General features: G+C 49.5%; 1 protein-coding gene across 1 annotated transcript; it reads left to right on the plus strand.

Moving 5' to 3' along the window:
* Positions 1 to 765: 765 nt before the first annotated feature.
* NSFL1C (NSFL1 cofactor) lies at positions 766 to 23,680 on the plus strand. The gene is made up of 9 exons (XM_058685133.1): positions 766 to 921; positions 3,694 to 3,791; positions 9,822 to 9,896; positions 12,356 to 12,521; positions 13,151 to 13,243; positions 14,579 to 14,688; positions 15,562 to 15,699; positions 22,080 to 22,244; positions 23,279 to 23,680. Exons 1-9 carry the CDS (start codon positions 817 to 819, stop codon positions 23,439 to 23,441), a joined length of 1,113 nt encoding a protein of 370 aa, XP_058541116.1. The 5' UTR covers positions 766 to 816; the 3' UTR covers positions 23,442 to 23,680.
* Positions 23,681 to 24,844: the final 1,164 nt, after the last annotated feature.

The following is a 24,844-nucleotide window of genomic DNA, read 5'->3' on the forward strand; positions in this document are numbered from 1 at the left end:
GGGCAAAGGAGCTGCGGGCCCAAAACACGAGATTGTGTCTCAGAAGGTGTCCTCAGCGCAGAAGCCTGAAGAAAGTGGGAGAGCACCTTGCACACCAGCAAAGGAAAAGCGTTCCAGGAAAAGGGAGTCGCGGATGGCAAGGCTCTGATGAAAATGCACACCTGGCACACCGAGAAAGCAGCAAGAAGGGAGTGTGCCTGAAACAGAGGAATTTAGTGGAAAGCCTGGGCGATGAGACGGAGAGGCTGGCACGTTTCACATGGGTCTTGCAGGCCATGAGATTGTGTCTGGTAGGCGGAGTGAGATGGGGTAGCACGAAGCGTTGGGAGCAGAGGATAACCTGTTGCTCCAGATCTATTTCCCTAGAATGTGGACCAGAGGGCAGGGACTTTGTTTTGCTCCTGCCTATCCCCAACCCTGGAAGAGCACCAGGGTACTCGGTAAATACGGAAACAAGTAAGTGAATGAACGAATCCATAAGTGAATAAAATGAAGGGATGAGCCAATGAATAATTGTGAATCGGACTCCTTGGGAGATCTCATGTTCCACGAAGGCATGGAGACCCGCCCCGCGGCTCATCCTCCGACGGGCTTCCAACCCCGTCCTTGGGCTGCAAGTCCGCGCCGCGGCCGCCAGAGGGCGCGGAGCCGGGGGAGTTTCCCGCACGGAGGACTTTGCGTGAGGCACCGCATGGGGCGGGGCCTGCGGGCGGGCGCCGCAAGGCTGGGCCGGGTCGACCGGTGGGCGGAACGCGGCTGCGGGGCTGAGGCTGTGCGGCGGCGGGCGGAGCGCTTCGGGCGGCGCACAGAGCAAAGATGGCGGCGGAGCGGCAGGACGCGCTGAGGGAGTTCGTGGCGGTGACTGGGGCCGAGGAGGACCGGGCCCGCTTCTTCCTCGAATCGGCCGGCTGGGACCTGCAGGTAGCGGCGCGGGGCCGGGTGCGTTGGGCCGGCGGGGGGGCTGCGGGACGCGGGCGTCTGGCACACCAAGCCGGCGGTGGCCGAAGCGCACAGTCATCCCGCCGGGCTGCGGCCCGACCCAGGCCTCGGGGTCCGGGGGCCGCTTGCCACGCGTCGCCGGCTCGGCCTGGGCGTGGGAAAAGGCGGGCCAGCCCCGGCCCTGCTCTGCGGGCCCTCGGCACCCCCCTCTGCCTCGCCCGCTGGCGGGGTCAGCGAGACTTGGGGCGCTGCCGCGACCCGCGTGGAGAAGGGAGCTGGGGGCGTGGCGGCCGCGCCGAGGCTCGGCTGAGGGCCTGGCCGGTGGGAAGGACCGGGTCCTGGGGGGAGCTGCGGTGAGGCCGAGGGGGTCGTTCATCTCCATTTCCGCCGCCCCGGCAGCCGGTGGAGGGAGAAGCGCAGCCCCGCGGTTGGCGCACGCCCCCTCCTACCTAATTGCTGGGAGAAACTGCCTCCGAGGTGGTGGCGCCAGCTTGGGGCCTGTGTCAGTGTCTGTCTTAGCTCATCTGTACAGTGGGAGTCTCGAGTTTATCGTCTAGTTCGTTGGCACGTATTAAGTATTCATTAAATGCTTGTTAGCTAAGTCATGAAGATGAGCTACACGAGGGAGGGTTTTTTGTAAACTGTTGAATCCCCAGTGCCGAGCACAGGTCCTGGCTCATCGTAGACGCTCGGCAATTAATTACAGAAAGAATGGCGTAAATGGCATTGGCCAGCCTGCGTCTTAGGTAGGTGATGATGATTAGTGATTTCTTGAATCCTTACGGTGGAGCCAGGTGCTTTTCTAACTGCTTTCCGTGCCGGAAGTTATTTAATCTTTGCATTTTGCAGCTGAGGATTAGGGAGGTTAAGTGACTTGCGTGAGGCCTCGCTAGTTACCAGGTGGGAACAATAGTATTAGAACTCAGTTCAGTCCGATTCCAGAGCCCAAGCTCTGAACCACCAAGGGCCAGGCACTTTACATGTGATGATGTGTTTAATCCTAGCAACATTGAGGTAAAGAAGACTAACCAGCTCCGTTGTATAGATGAGGAATGGGAGGCTCAGAGGGCAAGTGACATGCCCGAGGTCCACAGCCAGTAAGTAGTGAGGTTGGGATCTGAATTGGGGCTGACTTCACCCATTTAAATTGCTTCCCCAAAGTAAAAGAGTTAGGTACAGCATCGCGCCTGTATGCGCGCATGTGGAAGCGCGCGCGCGCACACACACACACACACACACACACACACACACACAGTGTGAAGTTCCTGTGCAAGGCAGCCTGGAAAGCCTAGACTAACGTCACACACTTGTCGGGTCATTCAGTGCGTCTCCTCACACTACAGGTAGGGAATATGAGGCTCCCACGTGCGACATGACTTGCCTGGCAGGGCCAGGACTTGAATGTAGGCCCCCCTCCACCCCCCCCATACCAGTTCAGTGCGTGTCCTATGACAGCATACTGCTTCCTATAAGGCTGGTGATCTTGAGGACAGGAACCACGCCTCTTTCTTTTTTTTTTTTTTTTTTAATTTTTTTTTCAAAGTTTTTTATTTATTTTTGGGACAGAGAGAGACAGAGCATGAACGGGGGAGGGGCAGAGAGAGAGAGGGAGACACAGAATCGGAAACAGGCTCCAGGCTCTGAGCCATCAGCCCAGAGCCTGACGCGGGGCTCGAACTCACGGACCGCGAGATCGTGACCTGGCTGAAGTCGGACGCTTAACCGACTGCGCCACCCAGGTGCCCCATCCACGCCTCTTTCATCTGCATAGACCTAGGTGCTCGTATCTTTGTACAGAGTGATTAAATACTTCACCATTGAGTCAGCGAGAGAAACACTCGCAAATGGCCAAAAGACTCCCGTAGACCTTCTGTATGTATAGAGCTAAGACGTGCCTATGCATAAACGCTAATGGGTCCTCTCATTCATCGTGCAGGGTTGGTGGGCCAGGTGTCCCTGTTGGATAGATGAGGAAACTGGGCCTCAGTGGGAAAGGAATAATAGCCATCTGGACTGACCTCACCGTTCCTGACTCCTGGTTGTCCCGTAAAAGCTGAGAGTAGGGGCCTGAGCAGACTGCCTGGCTTGGAACCTGGCTCCACTCCTTACGCACTGTTTAACTTTGGGCAATATTTTTCTCAGTGTCTCCGTATCCACTATAAAATGAGACAATGATAATAATTACATAGAGTTCTTTGAGGATTAAATAAGTTAACACATGTAGAGTTAATGCTCAGAACGATGTGGCACATAAATAAATGCTCAATAAATGTACGCTGCTTTCACTGGACCACCTTTCCTGGTAATGTGAGAATGAGGAGTGTCTCCATCCCGGCCTTCCTTCTTGCCTTCTATTCCCCTTAGGATATGGAATTTGTTTCAGGTGATATGAGGAGAAATAGTTGGGCTGCTACTTTTTTTTTTTTTTAATGTTCATTTATTTTTGAGAGGGCACAAGCTGGGGAGGGGCAGAGAGAGAGAGAGGGGACAGAGGATCTGAAGCTGGCTCTGCACTGACAGCAGTGAGCCCTATGTGGAGTTTGAATTCATGACAGCAAGATCACGACCTGAGCTGAAGTGAGCCGCCCAGGTGCCCCGGGCTGCTACCTTTTGATCTCATTTTCCATGGTCCCCAGATACAGACCATCTCGTAAGTGTGGGCCATACCTTCGTGACTTTGCTTTTTTGCACTCAAAGGAAATATGTCAGACGAAGGCCTGTTTAAGAACCCAGGTTACTACCTCTCTGTTTCAGATCGCCCTAGCAAGCTTTTATGAGGATGGAGGGGACGAAGACATTGTGACCATTTCGCAGGCAACCCCCAGTTCAGTGTCCAGAGGCACAGCCCCCAGGTAAGGGCCAACTTCAATTACTGCTACACGGGTGTGCTTCCAACAGTGAGGAGCAATTTCCTGGCTTGATGGAAGGTTCAGGCCTGGAGATATGAGCCAGTAGATTGCAGTGAGAAAGTTAGACTAACTGGTGGGAATTAGTACCTCATAAGATTTGCTCCTTTCCTGTAGAGAGGTGGACAACACACTTAGGTGGAGTGTGGTTTATGGTCCAGGCCTGGGGGAATCCATGGAACCTACTCTGAAGATGTTTGAGAGTTGTATTTATGAATGTGAGGAGTGACTCTCCATCTCTGGAAGTTTTTTTAAATGCTTATTTCTTTTTGAGAGAGCGAGGGAGAGTGAGTGGGGGAGGGGACAGAAAGAGAGGGAGACACACAATCTAAGGCAGGCTGCCTGAGCTGTCAGCACAGAGCCCAACGTGAAGCTCGAACCCACAAGTGGGGAGATCGTGACCTGAGCCAAAGTTGGACACTTAACCGACTGAGCCACCCAGGCACCCCCTCTGAAAGTTTTTAAGTAGAAAGCAAAGGACTTCCTCTCTGGGGTGCTGTAGATGGAAAAGATTAGATAACTTTAGAAGGGCTCTTTTGATATTTTTGGTAGGTAATTTTCATTACCCTATTAAGAAGTCTTAGAGAAAATAAACCTGTGTTGCCCACTCTTCCCCAGATTGATGAGGGAGACCTTATTCGGTGAACCAGAGTTGACCTTCATGATCCCGTTTGCATCCCCTATCCCAGACACCTGGCTGCAGGGTTCCCATGGCGGACCACTGCTATGATCTGCAGAGTAAGACAGTGCTGATCCTCCAGGAGACAGGCAGGGCCTCTTACTACAAAGGTGTCTGAACCACAGCTCCCCTCTCTGCTCTAGCCTGATTTGTCTTTACTCTCTGGTATATGTTTTCACCAGGAAAATTTGTGTGTTTTTTTTTTTTTAAATCAGCCCCAGAATACAGATGGAGTGTTTCTTTGACAGTGAAATGGTAAATTTTGTTTCTCTCTAAAGGCATCCAAGCTTTAAACTACATTTCTTCCCTCTGAAGAAGGAACTCTAATCCCAGACCAGATTTTGTGCTTCCTTAACTTGTTTCCCTCCCTCCCACGTCCAGAGAAAAGAGGTAGTAGTAGGCAGTTGATCTTTTAATTATTCACAGGGGCTGACCTGTAAGGTATGGGTGATGGCTCATCTGGACATTACTGCCTGGAACGTGCTTGTTAGGAAGATGGCTGATTTCCTGGGTATGAGTCTTTTACAGGCCCCCCAGGTTACTGGTGGGACATCAGCGTGTCAGACATACAGAGGGGCCTCTGGTGAGATGTTCACATCTCTCTCCTCTAGTAGCCCCAAAGTCCTGTCAAGACCGTGGTTCATCAGAGCATAGGCCTGTGAGCCTGACTGCCTGCATTCCAGTCCCAGCTCTGCTACCTGGGAGCTTTGAGACCTTGAACGGTTTACTGAGCATCTCAATCCCTCGCTTTTCCTCACCTATCAAATGGGAACAATAGCAGTGTCTACCACGTGGGAGATTAAATGAATTCATAACTTACGAAGCACTTCGAACATAATACATATTAGCTGCTGCTATTGTCATGTTTTTATTATCAGCATCCATTTTTGTCTTCCTCATTCTTTTTTGTGTGTTCCCTGGCTCTTTCCACAACAAATTCGTAGACTGAAAAGTAGACCTACTAGTAAAACAATCGAGGAAATAGAGTTTAATGTTAAGACCGAGGCACGTGCGGGCCTGGATGCCTTGTTTTGTTGCTTCGGGGAAGGCAAAAAAAAAGAGAGAGGAAGGGCATGGTTTGATGTCATTGTCCTTGTCTGGAAGGAAAGCACTGAGTGCACTCTCAGGAGAAGCCATGCTTTACAATAGCACCTCAGAGGAGTTCTGTGTGGACCTGACTCCGCCCCCACCCCAACTGACCTGTTGCAGGACACTTAGCCTGCCCCCGGCTCGCCCCACTCCACCCCACCCCCCACCGTCCTCCTCAAGTACTCTTTCGTGTCCTCACCATTCCTTGGAGCCACACTCAATTAGCGAGGTCCTGCTCTGATTCTAGAAGGGGGTTCTTAATGTGGAGGCCCTGAACCCCCAGGATAAGTCTGCAATGGATGTGAGAAGGTTTATAAATTACCTGAAACCACCGGCTAAATTGCGTGTGTGTCTTTTCTGGCAAGGATATCCGTAGCTTTTAACAGATTTTCCAAGGTCTATGGGACATAAGAGGTTAACACTGCCGCGAGATAGTCTAAACTCCTCGATAGTAACAGCTGTCATTTATTGAGCACTTGCCAGGTGCCGTGCCCTGGGTTAAGCCTTTACATGTACATCTCTTTAGTCCTCACTACAACCCTGTGTGTGGGTATTGTCCCTGTAGCCATTTTACAGATGAAAATACTAAAGCTGGGCATCTTCCCAAGATGCACAGCGAGTAAAACAAGGATTTAAATGCAGGTCTGTTTCTGTTTCCAGCGTTCCCTTCGTGGACATGCAGCGTCCTCCCGAGCGAGCCCTGAGCCTACCTTCCTAGTCTTACCCTCGTTTCTCACATCCTTATTCCAACCAAACCGATCTCTTTGGTGTCTTAATTTGACCTCCTTTTTGGTTCTCCTGCTTCTGTTTGAGCCTCTCACCTGACTGGATGTACCTGCTGTCTTGCATTCTACCTGTCCAAACCCCGTGGGTCCTTCTAGGCTTAGCTCTGTGCCCGCCTTCTCTGTCGAGAGCATCATCCCCAGCCCGTGGGCAACGTGCCATAGTCCCGTCCCGTTCCTCAGGAATCCAGGCCACCTATGATTTGTTCACTTTGACCCATATCCACATACTACTCGGTGACATCACTCGTGGGCTGTCTTGAACTCTTCTCCTGATATTTAATTTTTTGTCCCTCAGTAAATTATAAGCTCCTGGAAGTGGGAGAACTGGGATTTCAGGAGCACCCACCATCCGTCTGGCTCTGCCAGATACTCTTTAGAAGTAGGTAGGGTGCTTGTCAGTTCACAGGTCAGGGTGCTGGGTCTTACAGAGATTGAGTAACTCCCAGCTGCTGGTATGGCAGATCCAAGGCCAAGTCTGTGTAAATCCGGAGCTGCTTCTGCCACACGCTACTCCCTGTCCAGCTCCTCCCACCCCTGTACCTAGCGCAGCAAGAGGTAGCGGTGAGTTTCTTCCTTTTCTTCTTCTTTTCTCCAACTAAACTATGCTTTCTGAGGATGTCTGGGGCTGCCATTTTCTGATTCTCTAAAACTACTATCCAGTGTGGAAGCCAATAGCCTCATGTGGCTGTTTAGATTATTTAAAATTAAATAAAACGAACATTCAGTTATTTATGCTAATCACATTTCAAATATTCCATAGGTCACATATGACTGTGACTTCCATACTAGACAGCACAGGTACAGCATTTCCATCACTGTGGAAAACAGATCTGACAAAGGACTTTTGTGGCACTTCAGGGTGCCAGGGTACCTGGGAGATAGAGTCTGGGTACTGAAATTTCTGAAACATTTTGCCACTTTGTGGAGGACACAGAACAAAGTGTTCTAAAATTGCTGGTGTCCCCTTGACGTTCATGCTATAAGGCAACTCTCCGAGCGCTACTCCAGAGCGGCTCTCAGATCTGAGCGTGTGCGGCAGAATTGGAGAGCGCTTCAGACGCAGGGTGCCAGGCACTCTTCCCCGAGTTTCTGACTCAGGAGCTCTAAGGCAGGCCTGGGGATTGGCATTTCTAACAGTCTCCCCAGTAATGCTCGTGCGCTCGGTCTAAGGACCGGCACTGGGAGAACCACTGCTCGAGCACAGCACTTGAAATGTGCTGCACCATGGGGTCGGTGCTGTGATTGTCCCCATTTTCACTTGGGAATGGGAAAACTTAGAGCGCTTCGCTAGCATGCCCAGGATCCCAGGGTGGGAGGCTCAGTTGGGATCAGAACCGGGTATGTGGACACCAGAGTCTGTGTCAGAGTCCAGATGTAAGAACTTTTGGAGAAAAACCTGTAGGCAGAGCAAGTGGTTTGCTCAAGCATGTGTACGTGTGTGTATTTGAAGGTGTTAACAATGGGGTGGGGGGGGGGCTTTTTTCCCCACGGATACTAGGCCGAGCATCTGTGGAAGACTCCCCCTGGGAAGGTTAATGAGTGGAATTAGCCTTTTGGGGCACTGGTGCACATCTGTCACTTGGATCCTTTTGAACCATGTCGTAGAGAGCATCCAGGAATGCCCGGGAGATTGCCTCAGCTAACTCAAGCAGGGAGTGTATTTGCTACATTAATTGGTCTTTGTTCTCTCATTTCTAGTTGATGCAACTTCAAAGCCTTGTTCTGTCCTCTGATTATCTCTTTGGTATAAACCTGCAAGACTGATCTGTAGCTTTTCTCTAGAAAATAACTCCTCGAGGCTTCTTGGTCTAGCCTCACTAGACCTGTATTCCCCTTCTTCTTATAGAGACGTTACCTTCTTACTCTAAGAAATACCAAAAGTGTTTTTATCAAATGCCTCCTCCTTGAAAAACTAAGTTCCTTGAGGACAGTCTAAGCTAGGAAAAAAGTGGCAGTGTAAAACAATGTCAGAAGAGGAAGGTGACCCTTCTCACGCCCGTTTTTAGTGTACCCTCTCCAACCCCACACACAGCCCTGCTTTTTTCCTAAACACCAATAAAGACTCTTTCTTGACTAGCCTACAGCAGAAGCAGAGGCCTCCACCCACATATTCATTTCCTTTTCATTTGTTGATAGCTTACCCTTCCTCGAATGTGTTACTCTGTGTGTGTGCATATACCTCTTTCTTGCAGTGCGCTGCTGCCCCCCTTCTCCCACCGGCCCCTGCCTTTTATCCACCTGACAGTCCTCATTCTTCAGCACTCAGTCCAAATGTCCATTTTGCTGGGAAACTTGTCTTGATGTTCCCCCATCCCCACCCCATGAGGGATAGGACGTTCTGTACCCACACATCCCATGTGCCCCAGCCCCCATTTAGCAGAGGGTTTCCTGGCCCAGGGACCACAATGAGCCTATAAGCAACTCAAAAATAAGAACTTTTGGGGCGCCTGGGTGGCTCAGTGGTTGAGCGTTTGACTGTTCATTTCGGCTCAGGTCATGACCTCACGGTTCAGGACTTTGAGACCCACATCAGGCTGTGCACTGACAGCACAGAGCCTGCTTGGGAGTCTCTCTCCCCCTCTCTGTCCCTCCCCGGGGTGTATATACACTCTCTCTCAAAATAAAGAAATAAAGTTAAAAAAAACAAAAAAAACAAAAAAACTAGGTCTGATCATCTTTATAGACCTAGTATCCAGTTCAGTGCCTAACACATAAGCATCCCTCAGTATTTAAAAATTAAATGATGAGGGCTGCCTGGCTGGCTCAGTTGGTGGAGCCTGTGACTCTTGATCTCAGGATTGTAAGTTCAAGACCCTCATTGGGTATGAGATTACTTTTAAAAAAATAAAAATCTGGGGCGCCTGGGTGGCTTGGTCGGTTAAGTGTCCAACTTCGGCTCAGGTCATGATCTCATGTTCCGTGGGTTCAAGCCCCGCATCGGGCTCTGTGCTGACAGCTCAGAGCCTGGAGCCCGTTTCGGATTCTGTGTCTCCCTCTCTCTCTGCCCCTCCCCTGTTCATGCTCTCTTTCTGTCTCAAATAAACGTTAAAAAAAAAAAAAAATTGAAAAAAATAAAAATCTGTAAAATAAATAAATAAAAATTAAATGATGAAAATAGTAAGTTTTTAAATTAGGACACACCCCAAACTGTTGCCCTCTCCTCCCCCTAGGAGAGCTTAAATTGGGACTCCATTTTATTTCATGATAGCCCTTTTTAATTTATTAGTAGTCCTGTGGACTTTGAAGAAGTAAACGCCACGTTATTTTGCATTTAGACTTAGAAAGGCTAACCCTCTTTCACATAGATCCTCTTCTGCCCCACCAAAAATATCTAATCCCTATGTTTTCAACTCCTTAGCAGCTGATAACGGGAGTTACTTTTAGTTCTCCCTGAGGTCATTTTGCTCCTTTCTGTGTCTCCAGTGATAATAGGGTGACATCCTTCAGAGACCTCATTCATGACCAAGACGAAGAGGAGGAGGAAGAGGAGGGCCAGAGGTGAGTCTTTGTTAGGGGGCACAGTCCACAGGAAAGTTCATGATAATGTGTAAATCATCTAGAAGGACCCAAAAGGATAATGTGCTCAGTTCTCATTAGCCATTACTACTGTGGGCTAGTCTAGGTGGGTTATATCCTAGAAACAGTCTCCCACTCCCTGTAGCTTAGAAGTGATCCCTTTCCCCGTCACTATTTTTTTTCTTTTGGGATGTTTGGGTTTGTTTTTCTATTTTTAATTATTAATATATATTTGTTGAGTATTAAGGGAAGGGAAACAAACTGATAAAGAGGAAAAAAGTTGTTCTTTATACTGCAACCTAGTGCTAACCAGGTATCAACATTTTGGGTGTATATTTTTCTAGCTTTTTCTTAATTAAAAAGGCAGTATATCGCGTAATGAGCAGAGTAAAAGCTTATCAATGTGTTTTTTCTCCAACACACACACACACACACACACACACACACACACACACACAGTCTGTTTTTAACCATTATGAATGTTATAGTAAAAATAATGCCCATTGTAGAAGAAACAGAATAGTGTACTGAAAAAAATATAACACTCATCCACCTTTTGGTAATTGGAGTTAACATTTTGGCATAGGTCTGTTCAGTGTTCTGTATATAACTGTGCTTTGTTTTGTATTTTACATGGTGTTGGTCAGGTAATTTTGTGTCTTGGTTTTATTGGATTAAGGCTATATATTCAGTACTTCTCCGTGCCATTAAGATTCTTCGTTAGTGTTTTCAGCAACTATAGTAACTCATCAAATGGGTTGTCCAATATTTAAGTTGCTTACAGTTTTTTTACCACTAAATATCAGTGCTTTGAACATCTCTGTGTATTAATCTTTGACTGCATTTCAGATTATTTTTCTTAGTGGAGTTTCTAGACATGAAAGGGACAAGGGAGTGAATATTTTTAAGCACTTGATTACACGCTCTCAGTTCACAAGCCAAGGCTTTGAGATTCTATGGTAAAGACCACCGAGCAGAACTTCATCTGCAGCCTCATTTCACAGGTTTTAGTTCCCCATGGGCCTTGCCTCGGTCTGTCAGACATTCCTAAGGAACATTACAGTAACCATTATAGAAATGTAATTATCTCATCATGGTCACTCTTTGGGAAGTGGGCTGAGAAATTACATGTGTTCTATTCTCTGTTTCATCCATATAGTGACCTTTACACTGCCTCACAGCCTTCTTTTTAGATACATTCAAGGTTCAGAGTTTTACACTCCTTGAGTGAAAGGCAATGCCATCAAGTATGTGAATGCCCAACTCCTAAATGGCCGCTGCCTCCTTTTCCTGTCCTGTCACATCCTCCAGGTGATGACCTTCCTTTATTTCACATCCTGATTACCTCCTCGGCCCCTCAGCATTTCAGACCTGATGACATTGGTGCTGTCATCCTTGTCAAGGCCTGTGGCTTGCCTTGCATTCAGTGGGGAATGTCAGGAAATAGAAGGCTGAGACTAATTTTGTAGGTTCTCAATGTCCCCATTTAGCGACGTGCTGTTGACCTGGCAGTGAATAGGAGTGATGAGCCAGGCTACGTGAGTACTGGTTTTCAGAACCGGCGTAAAAACTGCTAACTCCATCTCAAGCTGTGCTTGGCCCATTGCAGAGCCTGGTGTGGGTATCTTGGGGCTGGCATTTAGCTTTCCCTGACCTTCTTCAGTGCCCTCTTCTCATTGCCCCCGGTGTACGTCACAAGAATAGCGAGGTGAGGCGAGGCTCGGGTGAGCTCTCGGTGCTGTATCACACCACCTTACATGTGTGCATTACTCTGCTTATTCTTTTGCATACATCCGCTGATTTGAACCTCATGGCCCTGACTTAAGGAGCAGGTAGGTAGGGCATGTGGTCCTTCCCTCCTATTTCAAAGATACGGAAAATGACATGCAGGGCCATGCACTGGCTTGCCCTGGGTCACTCAGCAGCAGGGCCGACACTGGAGCCTGGCTGCTTGTACTAACGACGCCACTGCCACTATTAACCCAGAGCTGTTAGTGGTAGCTGCTTCTGACTGTGACCACAGTTGCTATCTCCTAGAAAGGTGCCGGCCCCTGGACGAATAATTCCCAGCTGGGACTCTTTCTGGAGCTGGCATGCTGTCATGCATGCCTGGAATGCCCTTCCCTGGTTTCTTCACCTGATAAACTTGTCCTCGTCCTCATCCTCAAGATTCAGCCCAGAAGACATTCTTCTAGGAAGCCTTGATTGTCCTCCATAGCTCAGTGCTCCAGAGCATCCCTTACTGACCTCCATTGCTGTTCACACTGCATTATGCCTGCCTGCCTGCTTACATGTTTCCCCAACTAGACGGTAAATTCCTTGAAGATGGGCGTTGCACCCATTATTGCCTCAGTGTGCCTAGCACCCAGCCCGGAGCCTGGCATGTGCTCTATTCATGTTTTCCAAGTGCGTTTAGTGTTAGACATGTATTTTCTGCACAGGTTTTATGCTGGGGGCTCAGAAAGAAGTGGACAGCAGATTGTTGGCCCTCCCAGGAAGAAAAGTCCCAACGAGCTGGTGGATGATCTCTTTAAAGGTGCCAAGGAGCATGGAGCTGTGGCTGTGGAACGAGTGACCAAGAGTCCCGGAGAAACCAGTAAACCGAGAGTGAGCACAGGGGATCATTGTCTGTGTCCACAGGACTCTGGTTCTGGAGACTGGGAGGAGCCCTTCCTCACCCCAGTAGTGACTGAATTTGTTTTTGTTTCGTCTTTTTTTTTTTTTTTATTGCTCACTTGCTCTGGTATCCAGAAGAGCGGTGCACTTTCTCTCACCTTGTAACATGAGATCAAGATGGGGGGCAACTTTCAAGCCTGTGGCCTGTGGGCTGGAACAGGTCCTGCAGACATGTTTTATTTGGCCTAAACCAACTTGACTTATTTAGTATTTTGCTTTATTTTGTTTTAATTGAATTAGTATTGAATTGAATTGATGTGTTACTTATAAATTCTAGATTTCTGTCTTCTTTGGGAACATCAGAAGGTCTTTGCTATTATCTTGCACCCAGATTCCTACGTGGCCATGATTAAGTAGAGCTTAGTAGCAACTGTTCCCTTTAGCCAAGCAGCCCCTCCCCCCTCCCTTCCAGTTCTCACCATTCCTGGCCACTTAATTCATCTACCATACTGCTTGGCCCTGTAGCTGTGAGTTCAGTACCAGAGAAGGTGCACCTAGTAGGTAAGATCATTGTATCTGAGGGCCCCACACCTCAAGTGTTTATGAACTGTCTTTTACAGCCTTTTGCAGGGGGTGGCTATCGCCTTGGGGCAGCACCAGAGGAAGAGTCTGCCTATGTGGCGGGAGAAAGGAGGCGGCATTCCGGCCAGGATGTGAGTGCGCATCTACCTTCCTTAGGGGAGCTCAGAGCCTGTTCTGCCAGTTTTCAGAAGGGATTGGTCACATGTTATGTGTGAACCAGCAGCCTCTGGAAAGGAAGAGGCAGTGCCATCACTGTGGGCCAGGAGTGGAGAGGCTTACTTGACAACAAAAGTCAGCTCTCATCTGGCTGTGCAGGGGCACCCGAGAGAAGGAGTGAGCAGAGGGGATGGGCAAACGAAGGAGTTTTCTGAGCATTCCATGAATGTTGGGCGGAGGGATCATGATTCTGAGGTTTTCTGGTGGTGCGGACATGGCTAAAGAACTTAGTCTTCAGGGGTGCCTGGGTGGCTCTGTCGGTTGAGCGTCTGACTTCGGCTCAGGTCATGATCTCGTTGTTTGTGAGTTCGAGCCCCACGTCGGGCTCTGTGCTGACAGCTCGGAGCCTGGAGCCTGCTTCGGATTCTGTGTCTCCCTTTTTCTCTGCCTCTCCCCTGCTCATGCTCTGTCTCTCTCTCTCTCCCAAAAATAAATGAACATTAAAAGAAAAATGTTCTTAATAAACAAAAAAAAAAAGAGCTTCAGTCCACCCAAAGCACAACTTTGAAAAAATTTACTATTGTCCAACCCTTTTTTTCCTGTGCATAGGGTCCCTCTCCTATCAGTGTCTCAGACTATATAGATAATTGTGAGGTTTTTAAATTTAATATTATGCCATAAATAGATGTTTGGCCTTGGGACCATTAGTTTTTATAATATATTTGTTTTTAATCATTTTGGGTTTATTCCAAAATGAAGTCAAGAAAATTGAAATTGTATCCACCTGAGGCAGCTGCTAATATTTTGGTTTGTAACCTAGACCGTTTTCTGTGAAAATGTCTAGGGAGTTAACACAAATTGTAGATAATCATTTTAATGACTGCAAAGTAATCCCATGAGTAAATTTGCCATGGCAGTTTAGTTGAGCACGAGCTACATGCCAGGCACACTGGCAACCCTACAGATAAGCCACAGATTTGATTTAGTCACTTGCTCAGAGCCACTTAGGTGGTGAGTGCAAAATCAAGATACACACCCAGGTCTGCTTAAATCAGAACCCATGCTCTTAACCTGTTGCCGTATCACCTTCTTACTTTAAGTTAATACTTGGTTGTTGATTGATTTCCTTGTGCATGCGCGCACGCGTGTGTGTGTATGTGTGTGTGTGTGATGTTGTCTTTCTGTGTTTGGATAATGACACAGTAAAATGGTAAAAACCTGCTAACACAGATTGGTGTTACTACTGCACACATTGATGTGCTTGCCAGCTTCCTGATAATGTATGGACTGCTTACCTCCTATTGTCACAGGTTCACGTAGTGTTGAAGCTCTGGAAGAGTGGGTTCAGCCTGGACAATGGTGAACTCAGAAGCTACCAAGACCCGTCCAATGCCCAGTTTCTGGAGTCTATCCGCAGAGGGTGAGCAGAAGAGCCCTCCTCTGGGTTCCATGTTAGTGAGTAGAATGGCAGATAAGAATGAAGAGGCTGATTTAAGAAGTAAATTTGGGGGACACCTGGGTGGTTCAGTTGGTTGGGCGTCTGACTTCGGTTCAGGTCATGATATCACAGTTTGTGAGTTCGAGCCCTGCATCTGGCTCTGCATTGACAGCTCAGAGCCTGGAGCCTGCTTAGGATTCTGCGTCTCCCTCTCTCTCTGCCCCTCTGCCACTTGTGCTCTGTCTCTATCAAAAATAAAAACCTAAAAAAAAATTTTTTTTATAAAGAAGTAAATTTGGGGATGACTGGTTGGATCAGTCAGTTAAGCATCCATCTTTGGCTCAGGTCATGATCTTATGGTTCATAAGTTCGAGTCCCACATCAGGCTCGCTTCTGTCAGCGCAGAGCCTACTTTGGATCCTCTTTCCTCCTCTCTCTCTGCCCCTCCTCTGCTCATGCTCTCGCTTGCTCGCGCACTCGCTCTCTCTCTCTCTCTCTCTCTCTCTCTCTCTCTCTCTCAAAAATACACAGACATTTAAGAAATTTAAAAAATTTTTAAAAAGTAAAAATTTTAAGTGAATTTAACAGATTCACAGATCTAAAACCTTGTGTGTCTGTTATTCCCTTTTGGGCCTGGGGCAGGACCAAGTGACCAGATAAGATAGAGGTCTCAGCCATGACTTTGAGCAGGTGAGAAACCAGCAGGAGGCAGACCATCGCCACTAAAGTAGCCGCACCCTGGGGAGACCCAGTGATTTTCACATTTGGAACTACAACGTTTCTCCTCCCCTCGCACCCATCACTGCTGTTCCCGTGCCGCTCCGTGTGGACCCAGCATTGCCTTTTCTGTTGCAGGGAGGTGCCAGCAGAGCTGCGGAGGTTAGCTCATGGCGGGCAGGTGAATTTGGACATGGAGGACCATCGGGATGAGGACTTTGTGAAGCCCAAGGGAGCCTTCAAAGCCTTCACTGGCGAGGGTCAGAAACTGGGCAGGTAAGAGCAGCACAGGTGGAAGTGGGACGTGCCGGTCACTGCGCCAGGCCCCCCAGACCCTGGGTACCATCACCATGCACGTAGCTCTTTGCCGTTTCCGAGCACTGCGGATTTTATCTTTAGGAGCGGAAAAGTGTGGAGAACGTGGATTTTGGCGTTAAACGACCTGAGTTTAAAATCTCTTCGTTTTCTAGCCATATGACCTTGGACTACATAGCCTCAGTTTGCTCAAGCGTAAAATGGAACTGAGGGTCCTTACTCCTTAATCATTGTGAGGAGCGCAGAGCACTGCCCCACAGTGCACAGTCAGTGTGAGCACAAAGGGTAACACGTTGCTGTTTTGACCCCGTAATCTAGCACGTTCATGGCAGCAGTGATCTCCTTTGTAGCTTAAGGCCAGGACAGACACATGTGTTCTCAGGAGTCACCTGAAATGGGGATGCGGAGGGATAAGAAATCTCTGACTCTTCTGCCCAGCCAGTCTTGGAGCCTTGCGGCAGCATTGTTCAGGATCCAGGGAAGCTCGGGGACATCGTTGCCCTGTGCCAGCTGCTCTCCACCATTACTGCAGCTCTTATCTCTACTACTTTGGCCCTGCATGACACTCACTGTCACCTCCTATGCCTTTTTCTGCCCTGTGTCCTCTGCCACTGTCTCCATCTTCCATTTAGACTCCTGATGGGATCTGATCGGTTGAAGTCACTGTTGCCTCTAATAGGCAGAGTTCTCCCACCAGACCTTGGCCCACCCAGAAGCAGGCTTCCTTCTCTCAGAAGCCCACTCGTCTCTGTGTGATGGCTCACTTGGTCAGTATTCTCCAGAGAGAACTGTGTGCAGAAGATGCATGCAGGGAATAGTGACCCTCCCTGCAAGTACATTCGTTACTTTACAGAAGGAAAGCTGAGGTTCTTGGACCCTAAGGGTTATCCTTGGGTATATATATAGCTGGTATGTGGTGGAGCCAGGACTGGAACCGAGGCCTTGTGATTGGCATTCCTTCCCACACCTGCACAGCAAGCACCCTCCCTGAGCCTGATCTGGCAGCTCTTGAGCTAGGCACTGCCCGTCTCCCCTCATCCCTGTCGGCAGAGATTGGAGTGTGGTCTGCCAGTAGCTCTGCCCTTTGAGCTTTTGGTGGGGACTCTAGGAGACTCCCCGTCGGCCATTCGTGCCTTATCAAGAGCAAAGATAATGGCTCAGGACATTAGAATGGTCTCTAGTAGACTGATTTACCATAACCAGGATAGAAAGTTCACCCTGTTCTCATTTCATCCCCCACATTGCGCCAGTCGGTTAGTGCGGGACAGCTGTTCTCAGATTGGCCCTGTCTGGCTTCCCTGCCATCTGTGCTCAACTTTGTAGAGCAATAGGTAATTTCTTTTTTCTTTTTTCTTTCTTTCTTTTTTTTTTTTTGTTATTAAAACAAAATGTGTTTGTTTTTTTTTAAATAATAGAAAGTACAGATTAAGAAAAAACCTAAACCTAACACCCAGACATACCCGGTTAGTATCCTTCTAGTCTTATAAACATGCTGTTTTATCATTTGCTGTTTGCCTAATGAAAGTATTATGGCTGTCATTCTATGTCAGTAATTGTATTTCTGCAATATTATTTGTCATGCTCACATAATTTCCTACCTTATGTATGTGCTATAGTTTAATTAGTCCCTGCTTTAACCATTTAGACAGCTGCCAGTTTTAAGAACATTGCGGTGAGTGTCTCTAATTAAATCTTTGTATACCCCTTAATTTGGGGCTAGAAGTAATATTGCTGTCTTGAAAGGTCTTCATATTTTTAAGATGGTGTCAAATTGCTCTCCTGGCTCAGAACTCAGAATACCGTGTAGCTTGGGCTTGGTTGGTTTCATGATACTAATGGGAAATGCTACTCCTGGGAAGTCTATAGGATTTGTGCAAGACTCCACATCTCAAAAAATTAAAATATATTTAAGGAAGTCTATTTTAGCAGGATGGGAAATAAATAACTTTATTAGTGTGGAGGATGCACCCAACAAGTTGAAACAGATCTTGATAATCAGGGTTGACACAGTTTGGTTTTGTCAGCTAAATAAATATTCTTTGCCAGTTCCATTTTCATTTTATTTCAGTGCTGGCTTTCTATGAAAAGTGAGCAAAAGACAAGTTTCATATAGCTAAGTGAGATGAGGTTTTAGCTTTTCAATCTAAACCAGATGGATAGCTTTTTTAGTTTTTCCCATAAATTTTGCAACGTTTTCCACTGTCATCTTGTCGACTAAAACGATCAAGAGCCAGAAGTTTAAGAAAATGTTCTCAGGTTTGCCTCAAGAATTAGTCAGTCCTGGGGTTTTTTTCCTCTAATTAGCTGAATGTATAAATTGTTCTCAGTTCAAAAATTTGAGAAAACTCTTACAGTTGTATTAAACTTTGTTGTTTTAGGTTTTACAGTTGTTTGTCTGGATGGGACCTAATCTGAAGGTCCAGAAAGGCTGCGTTTATTCAGTTATGAGTAGCAGACGCCCAGAGTGCCCCGGGGGTGTGCGGTTGCTGCTACTCATGTTGAGTCTCGGCTACTCACCGTGCTTTCTGCAGTGGTCATTTTTGTAAAGAGATGACAAAGTGTCAGCACGTAATGGTGACAACAAAGTACCTTCGTGCCCAGTTAATTCCCAGCCACAAAGGAAATGAGCAGTCGGTGATCCAAGGCTCTCCATCTGGGGGAGGCTGTTTCCCTGTGAGCTGTATGGTGTCTGCAGGGAGACAGTAAGGAAACTTCCTGTAGATGTCTGATCGGACCGTTCCGTCCCCGGGGGAGGTGCCTTCACTGCTGCCGATGGCGTGGCCACCCCTGGAAAGGAGTGGTTCGAGTGTGCGCAGGGCTCAGGAAGCGCCAGACCCAGGGCTGAGCTCCTTTGGGCAACTGCATGTGGCTGTCCTACGTGATGAGAGCAATTTGGACCTACCGCTGTCCGAGTGTGAGAGCCGTAAGATCCGGTGTTGCGGTTCCTCCTGCTCCAGTCCTTGAGGGCAGCGTAGGTTGGGAGTGGCCTGTAGGGGATTTCCAGTTACAGCCCTTGGACAGGCACTAGCATCGGGTCCAGAATTTAGACAAATAGAAGTAGGGCAGGACCTTGAAGAATGATAGGAAACAGTAGTTACAGAGTGTTTTTTCTGCTGTTAGCTAAGCACTGTGTAAGCATTTCACGTGTGTTATCACCTTTAATCCTGTTTTCACCCCCAAATAAGGGGAGGAAATAAGGACTCTGAGCCTTGAAGAGGTCAGATCACATCCAGGTCACACTACTGGTCAGTGCAGAGATGGTTCCCTCCAGTCTCTGCTCTTCCCTACCGCGCTGCATTGCATCCTGGATGTTCTTACACAGCCACGTAGGCATTTGTGCCTCTAGTACCTGCTGGGTACGGTGCATTATTTTTAGCTGTTATCCCAACCAAGGGAAATTTCATTTAACTCCCTTTTTATTGACGTGCAAACTGTGTCTTGGGACAGTGTTCCTGAAATCCAGGTCTAGGTCTGCCTGACTCCAAGGCCTGGAGGGAAAGTATGACAAGAGCCAGGCAGCTTGGATTGGATCCTGGCTTCGCGTCAAATCAACACCGGGATCTTGGGCACGTAGCTTAATTCCATTATGCCTCAGTTCCCTCATCTATAAAGCAGGGATGATGAATCCCTTCCTCACCCGCCATTGTGAGAATTAAATGAACTACTACATGTGAAATACTCAGCACAGGGCCCAGCTCGGTGATGAGTGCATCATAAACATACAGCGTGTCCCTCACACTTCCCCAGCTCACCGGATTCACAGGGTGTGCAAGAGAAACAGAAGCAACACGGCCAAGTGTGCACATCGGGCTTTCCTTGACCCTCAGGTGATGAGCACCAGCTCCGTGTGAGAGGCTGTGCTGGGAAGAGAGCCAAAACCTCAGCTGCCTCCTTGTGTGGGGGACTTGCTGAGTGTCTGGTCTGTGTCCAGCCTGCACACGGTATGTCAGCTAACCCCCACGGCAGAACAGTTCCTCGCGTAGCACGTGCACACAGTGAAGCCCTGGGAAGTTGAGTGACTTGGCCACAGCCGCCTCTGTTGTTTAGTTCAGTGCTAGAGCTGGGACCCGATGGCTCCAGCAGCACAGTGACTCTCCTTAGTAGTGCTGGCTGCCATTTAGTGGACTGCCTGCCCTAAAAGGTGCGGAGGTGTAGGGATAGTATTGCCTGTTACAGAAAAGGAAATTGAGAAGCCCAGATGTTCACTAACTTGCTGAGCATCAGGCAGCTTGTAGGAGAGGAGGGTATCAGACTCTCTGGGAGCCGGGGAGGAGTTTGAGAAGGCAGTTTTAATATATTAGTTTCCTAAAATAAACCCTAGAGTTTGACACTTGACAAAGTCCTGGCTGGAGGAACACACAGGAACGTACAGGGAAAAAGCTCATTCATTACATGAATTTTTAACAATTGAAAAACTGCTCTACAGCATATGCTTCTGTTTTCCTGTCTATAGGATGGAAACAGCACCCATCTCAAAGGACAGTTGTGACGAGTCCGGGAGGCTGTGGACATCAATTCCCCTCCCCCCGCCCCTAGACAGCGCGTGAGCAGTCAACGTCATTCCTGGTTCCCTTCTGCCCCCACCCTAGGTGAAACTGGTTCTCTGGGCCATCTCGCTTCTTTCTCATTGCAAGCCTGACTGAAGATGTGAGAGTTCCCTTTCTGGCAGGCAGTAGCTTCACGGAATACCTGTTCCGTCCTTGGAATTGTTACTTGAACAGTTGAGAGACAGGCTGTCTATAGTCTAATTAGAGAGTTGACCTCATGCCCATAAAACTAATGAACAGAGTCAGTCTTAGGCATTTACGGGTGTAATATTGAACTCTCCACTGTCTTCTGAGCATCTCTTGAAGTCTGTGATGGTGTGATGTCTGCATGCGTTGGCCTACATTTGGGTCCCACCTGCCGAGAGGCTGATGCATAGAAAGGAGCAGCTCCTCTCATAGCTGGGCTATCCCCTGAGCTCTGCTTTGTGATTCTCTGAGCCCTCATTTTTTAACAGTCACAGAAAACAGTTCACTTTTCCGTTCTTCTCTGCTAGTTATATGCTCTAGGGCAGTGTTTCACAAACTGAGTTCCAGGACATACTCTATATGCAGGAGGTTTAACAAGTGTAGCTTGAAAAAAGGACAAGGTGGTCAAATGAGTTTGCCTTAACCGCACAGCCTCTCAAGACCTGTAATATGCAAGTGGCCTCTGGTGCTGCCGGTTTGATGTGTGGCATTTCCACAGCCTTCCTGGGGATCTCTCAGGGGATTAGGGTCTCAGGAAACACATTTGGGAAAGCACTTTCCGATGGCTTTATTAGGAGTACCATTTTTAGCTTGTAAAGATCCAGGGGAGAGGGAGAGGTGTAGGAACTGATGTAATCCGAAGCTTGGGGGAAACAGGCAAGCTGCCACCTCCTGGCCTCTCTTCTCTGCAGGGGTCTAGGTGAGGGCAGCTGCTCAGGGAAAGGCTGGGAGGGGGACTCACAGGTGTTTACAGGAGAGGGGCGAAGCCTCCAGAAGTCGAGAATCGGGAGTTCTGTGTACATTTTGTGTGTCAGCGCTGTGTGTATTTCTCTCCTTCATCCCTCACAAAAGCTGAGCAAGGCAGGTCAGGTAGCCTTAACCTTTGTTAAAGAGCTTCATTACTACCCTTGTTGAAACTAAGGGAGCTCGAGTAACTTGCCCAGCGCCGCCTGACTAGTGGGAGCATTCGGACGCCGGTCCACTTGATCGAAGATCGGTAGCAGATGCCGTGTCCTGTTGATACTGTGCAAATAATCCCTGTGGTGCGGGGTGCTTGAGTTGACCTGTGGGAACTCTCTGTCCCCTTCTGGTAGTTGACACAGGAGGATGAATGTGCACACGAATAAGGCTGCACTGGGGGGTACAGGCCTGACAATTCCGTGACCGGGAAGGAGTCTGGACTGGTCCCTGCATCCCGGCAGTCACCTGCCCGGCTGTCAGGCCTGCCTCCGCTACGGACCTGGAGTACCCTTGGCCTCTCTCGTTGAGGCTAAAACCCATCCTGATCTGGTCCCGCCACAGGCTGTCATGCATACTGCTTTCGTCCCTTCGGGCCTTTGTCCGGGTGAGGGCACCAAAGCAGAAGGGGTGAGTCACTTGCCCCGGGTTACTCAGGAGTTTGGAAGCTAGCCGCAGCTTGGGGCCTGAGTGCCTTCTGCCAGGCCTGTAGGTTCCGCGAAGGCAGGGCTTGTCTGAGTCACTCCTTGTAGCCACAGCAGCGAGCAGAGTCCCGGACACAGCGCGTGCTCAGGCTGACTCCAAGGCGGGATTGCCCTCCTGCAGGGGCCTTGTTGCTATGTGCGGCCTGACAGGCTTCTCTCTCCTCAGCACGGCCCCCCAGGTGCTGAATACCAGCTCTCCAGCCCAACAGGCAGAGAACGAAGCCAAAGCCAGCTCTTCCGTCTCAATCGACGAGTCCCAGCCCACCACAAACATCCAGATACGGCTCGCTGACGGCGGGAGGCTGGTGCAGAAGTTTAACCACAGCCACAGGTGCCTTGCGCCGTCTGGCCTCGCTTGCTTGGGGAGGGCCCCCTAAACGCCAGCGGGCGCTCCGTGTGGTCCCCGAAGGGGGCAGCGGGATGGGAAGGTCTGAAGCCTGGGGTTCTAGTCCCCACTCTTCTGTTAAGTGCGGCCAGCAACTGCTCACTTCCTGCCTATAAAGTTAGGGGACTGGACTTCTCAGGGTCTTTTTTAGCCCCCACAGTATGTGTTCACAGGAAATTTCATGGCAGAGCCCAAGTGCAGAACAATAAAATCTGAACTGCTGTGGTTAATGGAGAGGAGGAGGGGACACAGCACCAGCCTCCCCTCCAATTGGGTGTCCCTCCCCCCAGGGGATCTCTGAAAACCACTGGGCTGTGTAAGTCTCTTCTAGATCTGCCCTTCGAAAATTCTAGAATACCTGCTCTACTATTTCAGATCATCTGGGCTGGATCAAAGCAAACTGCCAACCCCATTTGAAAGATGGGGAAACTGAGGCATGGAGAGATTGCAGAGATTAGCAGGGGAGGACTGTTAAACCAGTATTCTAGGTATTTGGCAAACGCCTTTTTCTAGGATAGCAGTATCCATATTTCATTAGGCATAGGCCAACTAAACCAGAAGCACGTGTGGGGCCCAGGGAACGGCTTGACAATCCTTGAGTGCTGACAGGGGGTCACATGGGCTAAGTTCTAAAAAGGTTTGATTAGGATTACAGGACAGGAATCAGGCAGAGGAGCCCAGAGGGACCCCAACGTTGGCAGGAAGCACAGCATGAGGAAAATCTAGAAGGCGGGACATAGCAAGGGGAAGGAGCATGGGGGTCAAATTAGGTAGGGCTTGGGATCACAGTAAGGAGGTGGTGTTTATCCCACGGAAACTGGGAGCAGTCGTGAAGGGTTTTAGGCGAGGGAGTGCCGTGATCTGATGTGCTTCCAAGTGAGTGCTTTGGCTGCCCTGTGGAGAAGGAAGCCCGGGGGCTATGGACGGCAGAGGCCGGCCCTGCTCACCCCCCTCCCCACTCACCCCCCCTGCTCTACCAGGATCAGCGACATCCGACTCTTCATCGTGGATGCCCGACCGGCCATGGCTGCCACCAGCTTTGTCCTCATGACTACCTTCCCGAACAAAGAGCTGGCTGACGAGAGCCAGACCCTGAAGGAAGCCAACCTGCTCAACGCCGTCATCGTGCAGCGGTTAACATAACCGCCCGCCTGGCCGGCAGCCTCCTCTCCCTCCTGCGTCCCCCTTGGCTGGCTGCCCCACGGGGACCGCCCCTCCCGCCCCCTCCCGCACACCCAGCAGGCCAGTGCCACGTCTCCTCCGTAGCTCTGGGTTCTTAGATCTCGGTTGGACATTTGTTTTCTCCTTAGTTGCATTTCCTGGGTTTTTGTGACGATCAATGGACTTTAAAGAAAAAAATAAAAATGACCAAAAAAACGGAAGGATATCACCAGCACGTTGTATGGAACGTCTCCCACAGAAGCCGGCTTTCATTGCTTTAAAATCACACTACTCTCCAGGGCGTGCGGGGAGGAGCCTGCCTTCCACCGTCTCTGCTTAAACATTGCTTGTGGCACACAACACCCATCCGCTGGCATCCACCCGCCAGCCCTGAGAGGACCGGTGGGCTTCCCCCGTTACTGGGAAGGGGGCCGAGCGCTTGTAGAGAGAGGCTCTGCAGCCTCTTGCTCCCACAAGAACAGGCCTCTTGCCCGGATACAACTGGGCAGCAGCAGGGGTGCCTGAGTGTGAGGTCAGGTCTGGATGCACAGAGCCCTTCAGGTGAAAATACTTCCCTGCACTCCTTTCACTCAGATGCTGGGAGATTCCAGCTCCCCGGGCCTTGACTGGTTGAGATTCTAGCGATGCCTCTCTGTCCCAGCCCTTCTCCCTCGTCTGGACTGTCGCCCTGATGTTCTCGGCTGCGCTGCCATTGCCTTGGTCGCTCCACGTGCAGAGATCTGTACCTGCGAGATCGGGTGTTCTCTCACTGGGAAACGGCTCACACCGGCCCACACGAGTGCAGGGTTAGGGCGCCTTGGCACGGAAGAGGAACAGAATCAAAATGTCACTGAGCCATCTATCCACTAGTGGTGAAGGGGCAAATCAGATGGTGAAGAAAGGGCGAGTTGCCCGTGCTACAAGCCCCTTTTACGGTGTTAGCCTTTGTAGGAGGCTCCCGCTGAGTCCGTTTTGAGGGGGAGAGCAGTGTCCGTGGCCTTGGTGTGCAGGTCCCGTCCACAGTTCTCTGTCCTGCTGGCTTCCGACGGGCAGCAACTCAGGGAGTAGTTCCCCCGTGAAGACCCCCTCCCGTAAGCGTGCTTCCTGTGTGAAGCTGGGAGAGGAGGTCGCCGGGGTCTTTAGATGGAAGTCCTTCCACCTCCCTATCAGAGGAACCACAGACAGGATCGCCACTGTCTCAAAGTCCCCCAGTCTTGAAACCTAATGTGCCTCATCCCTCTTCCCAGGCGCTCATCACCACACATTTTTCTCTTCCCGCTTTACGCCTGCGGCGAGCAAAGAACACGACACCCAGCCGGGGCTAGCGAAGGGCTTGGGGTTCCATGCCGTGCCCATCCCGGGAAAGGGACGTGGCTTGGTGTTCC

This window comes from Neofelis nebulosa, chromosome 9, assembly GCF_028018385.1.
Source record: "Neofelis nebulosa isolate mNeoNeb1 chromosome 9, mNeoNeb1.pri, whole genome shotgun sequence".
Classification (NCBI taxonomy): domain Eukaryota; kingdom Metazoa; phylum Chordata; class Mammalia; order Carnivora; family Felidae; genus Neofelis; species Neofelis nebulosa.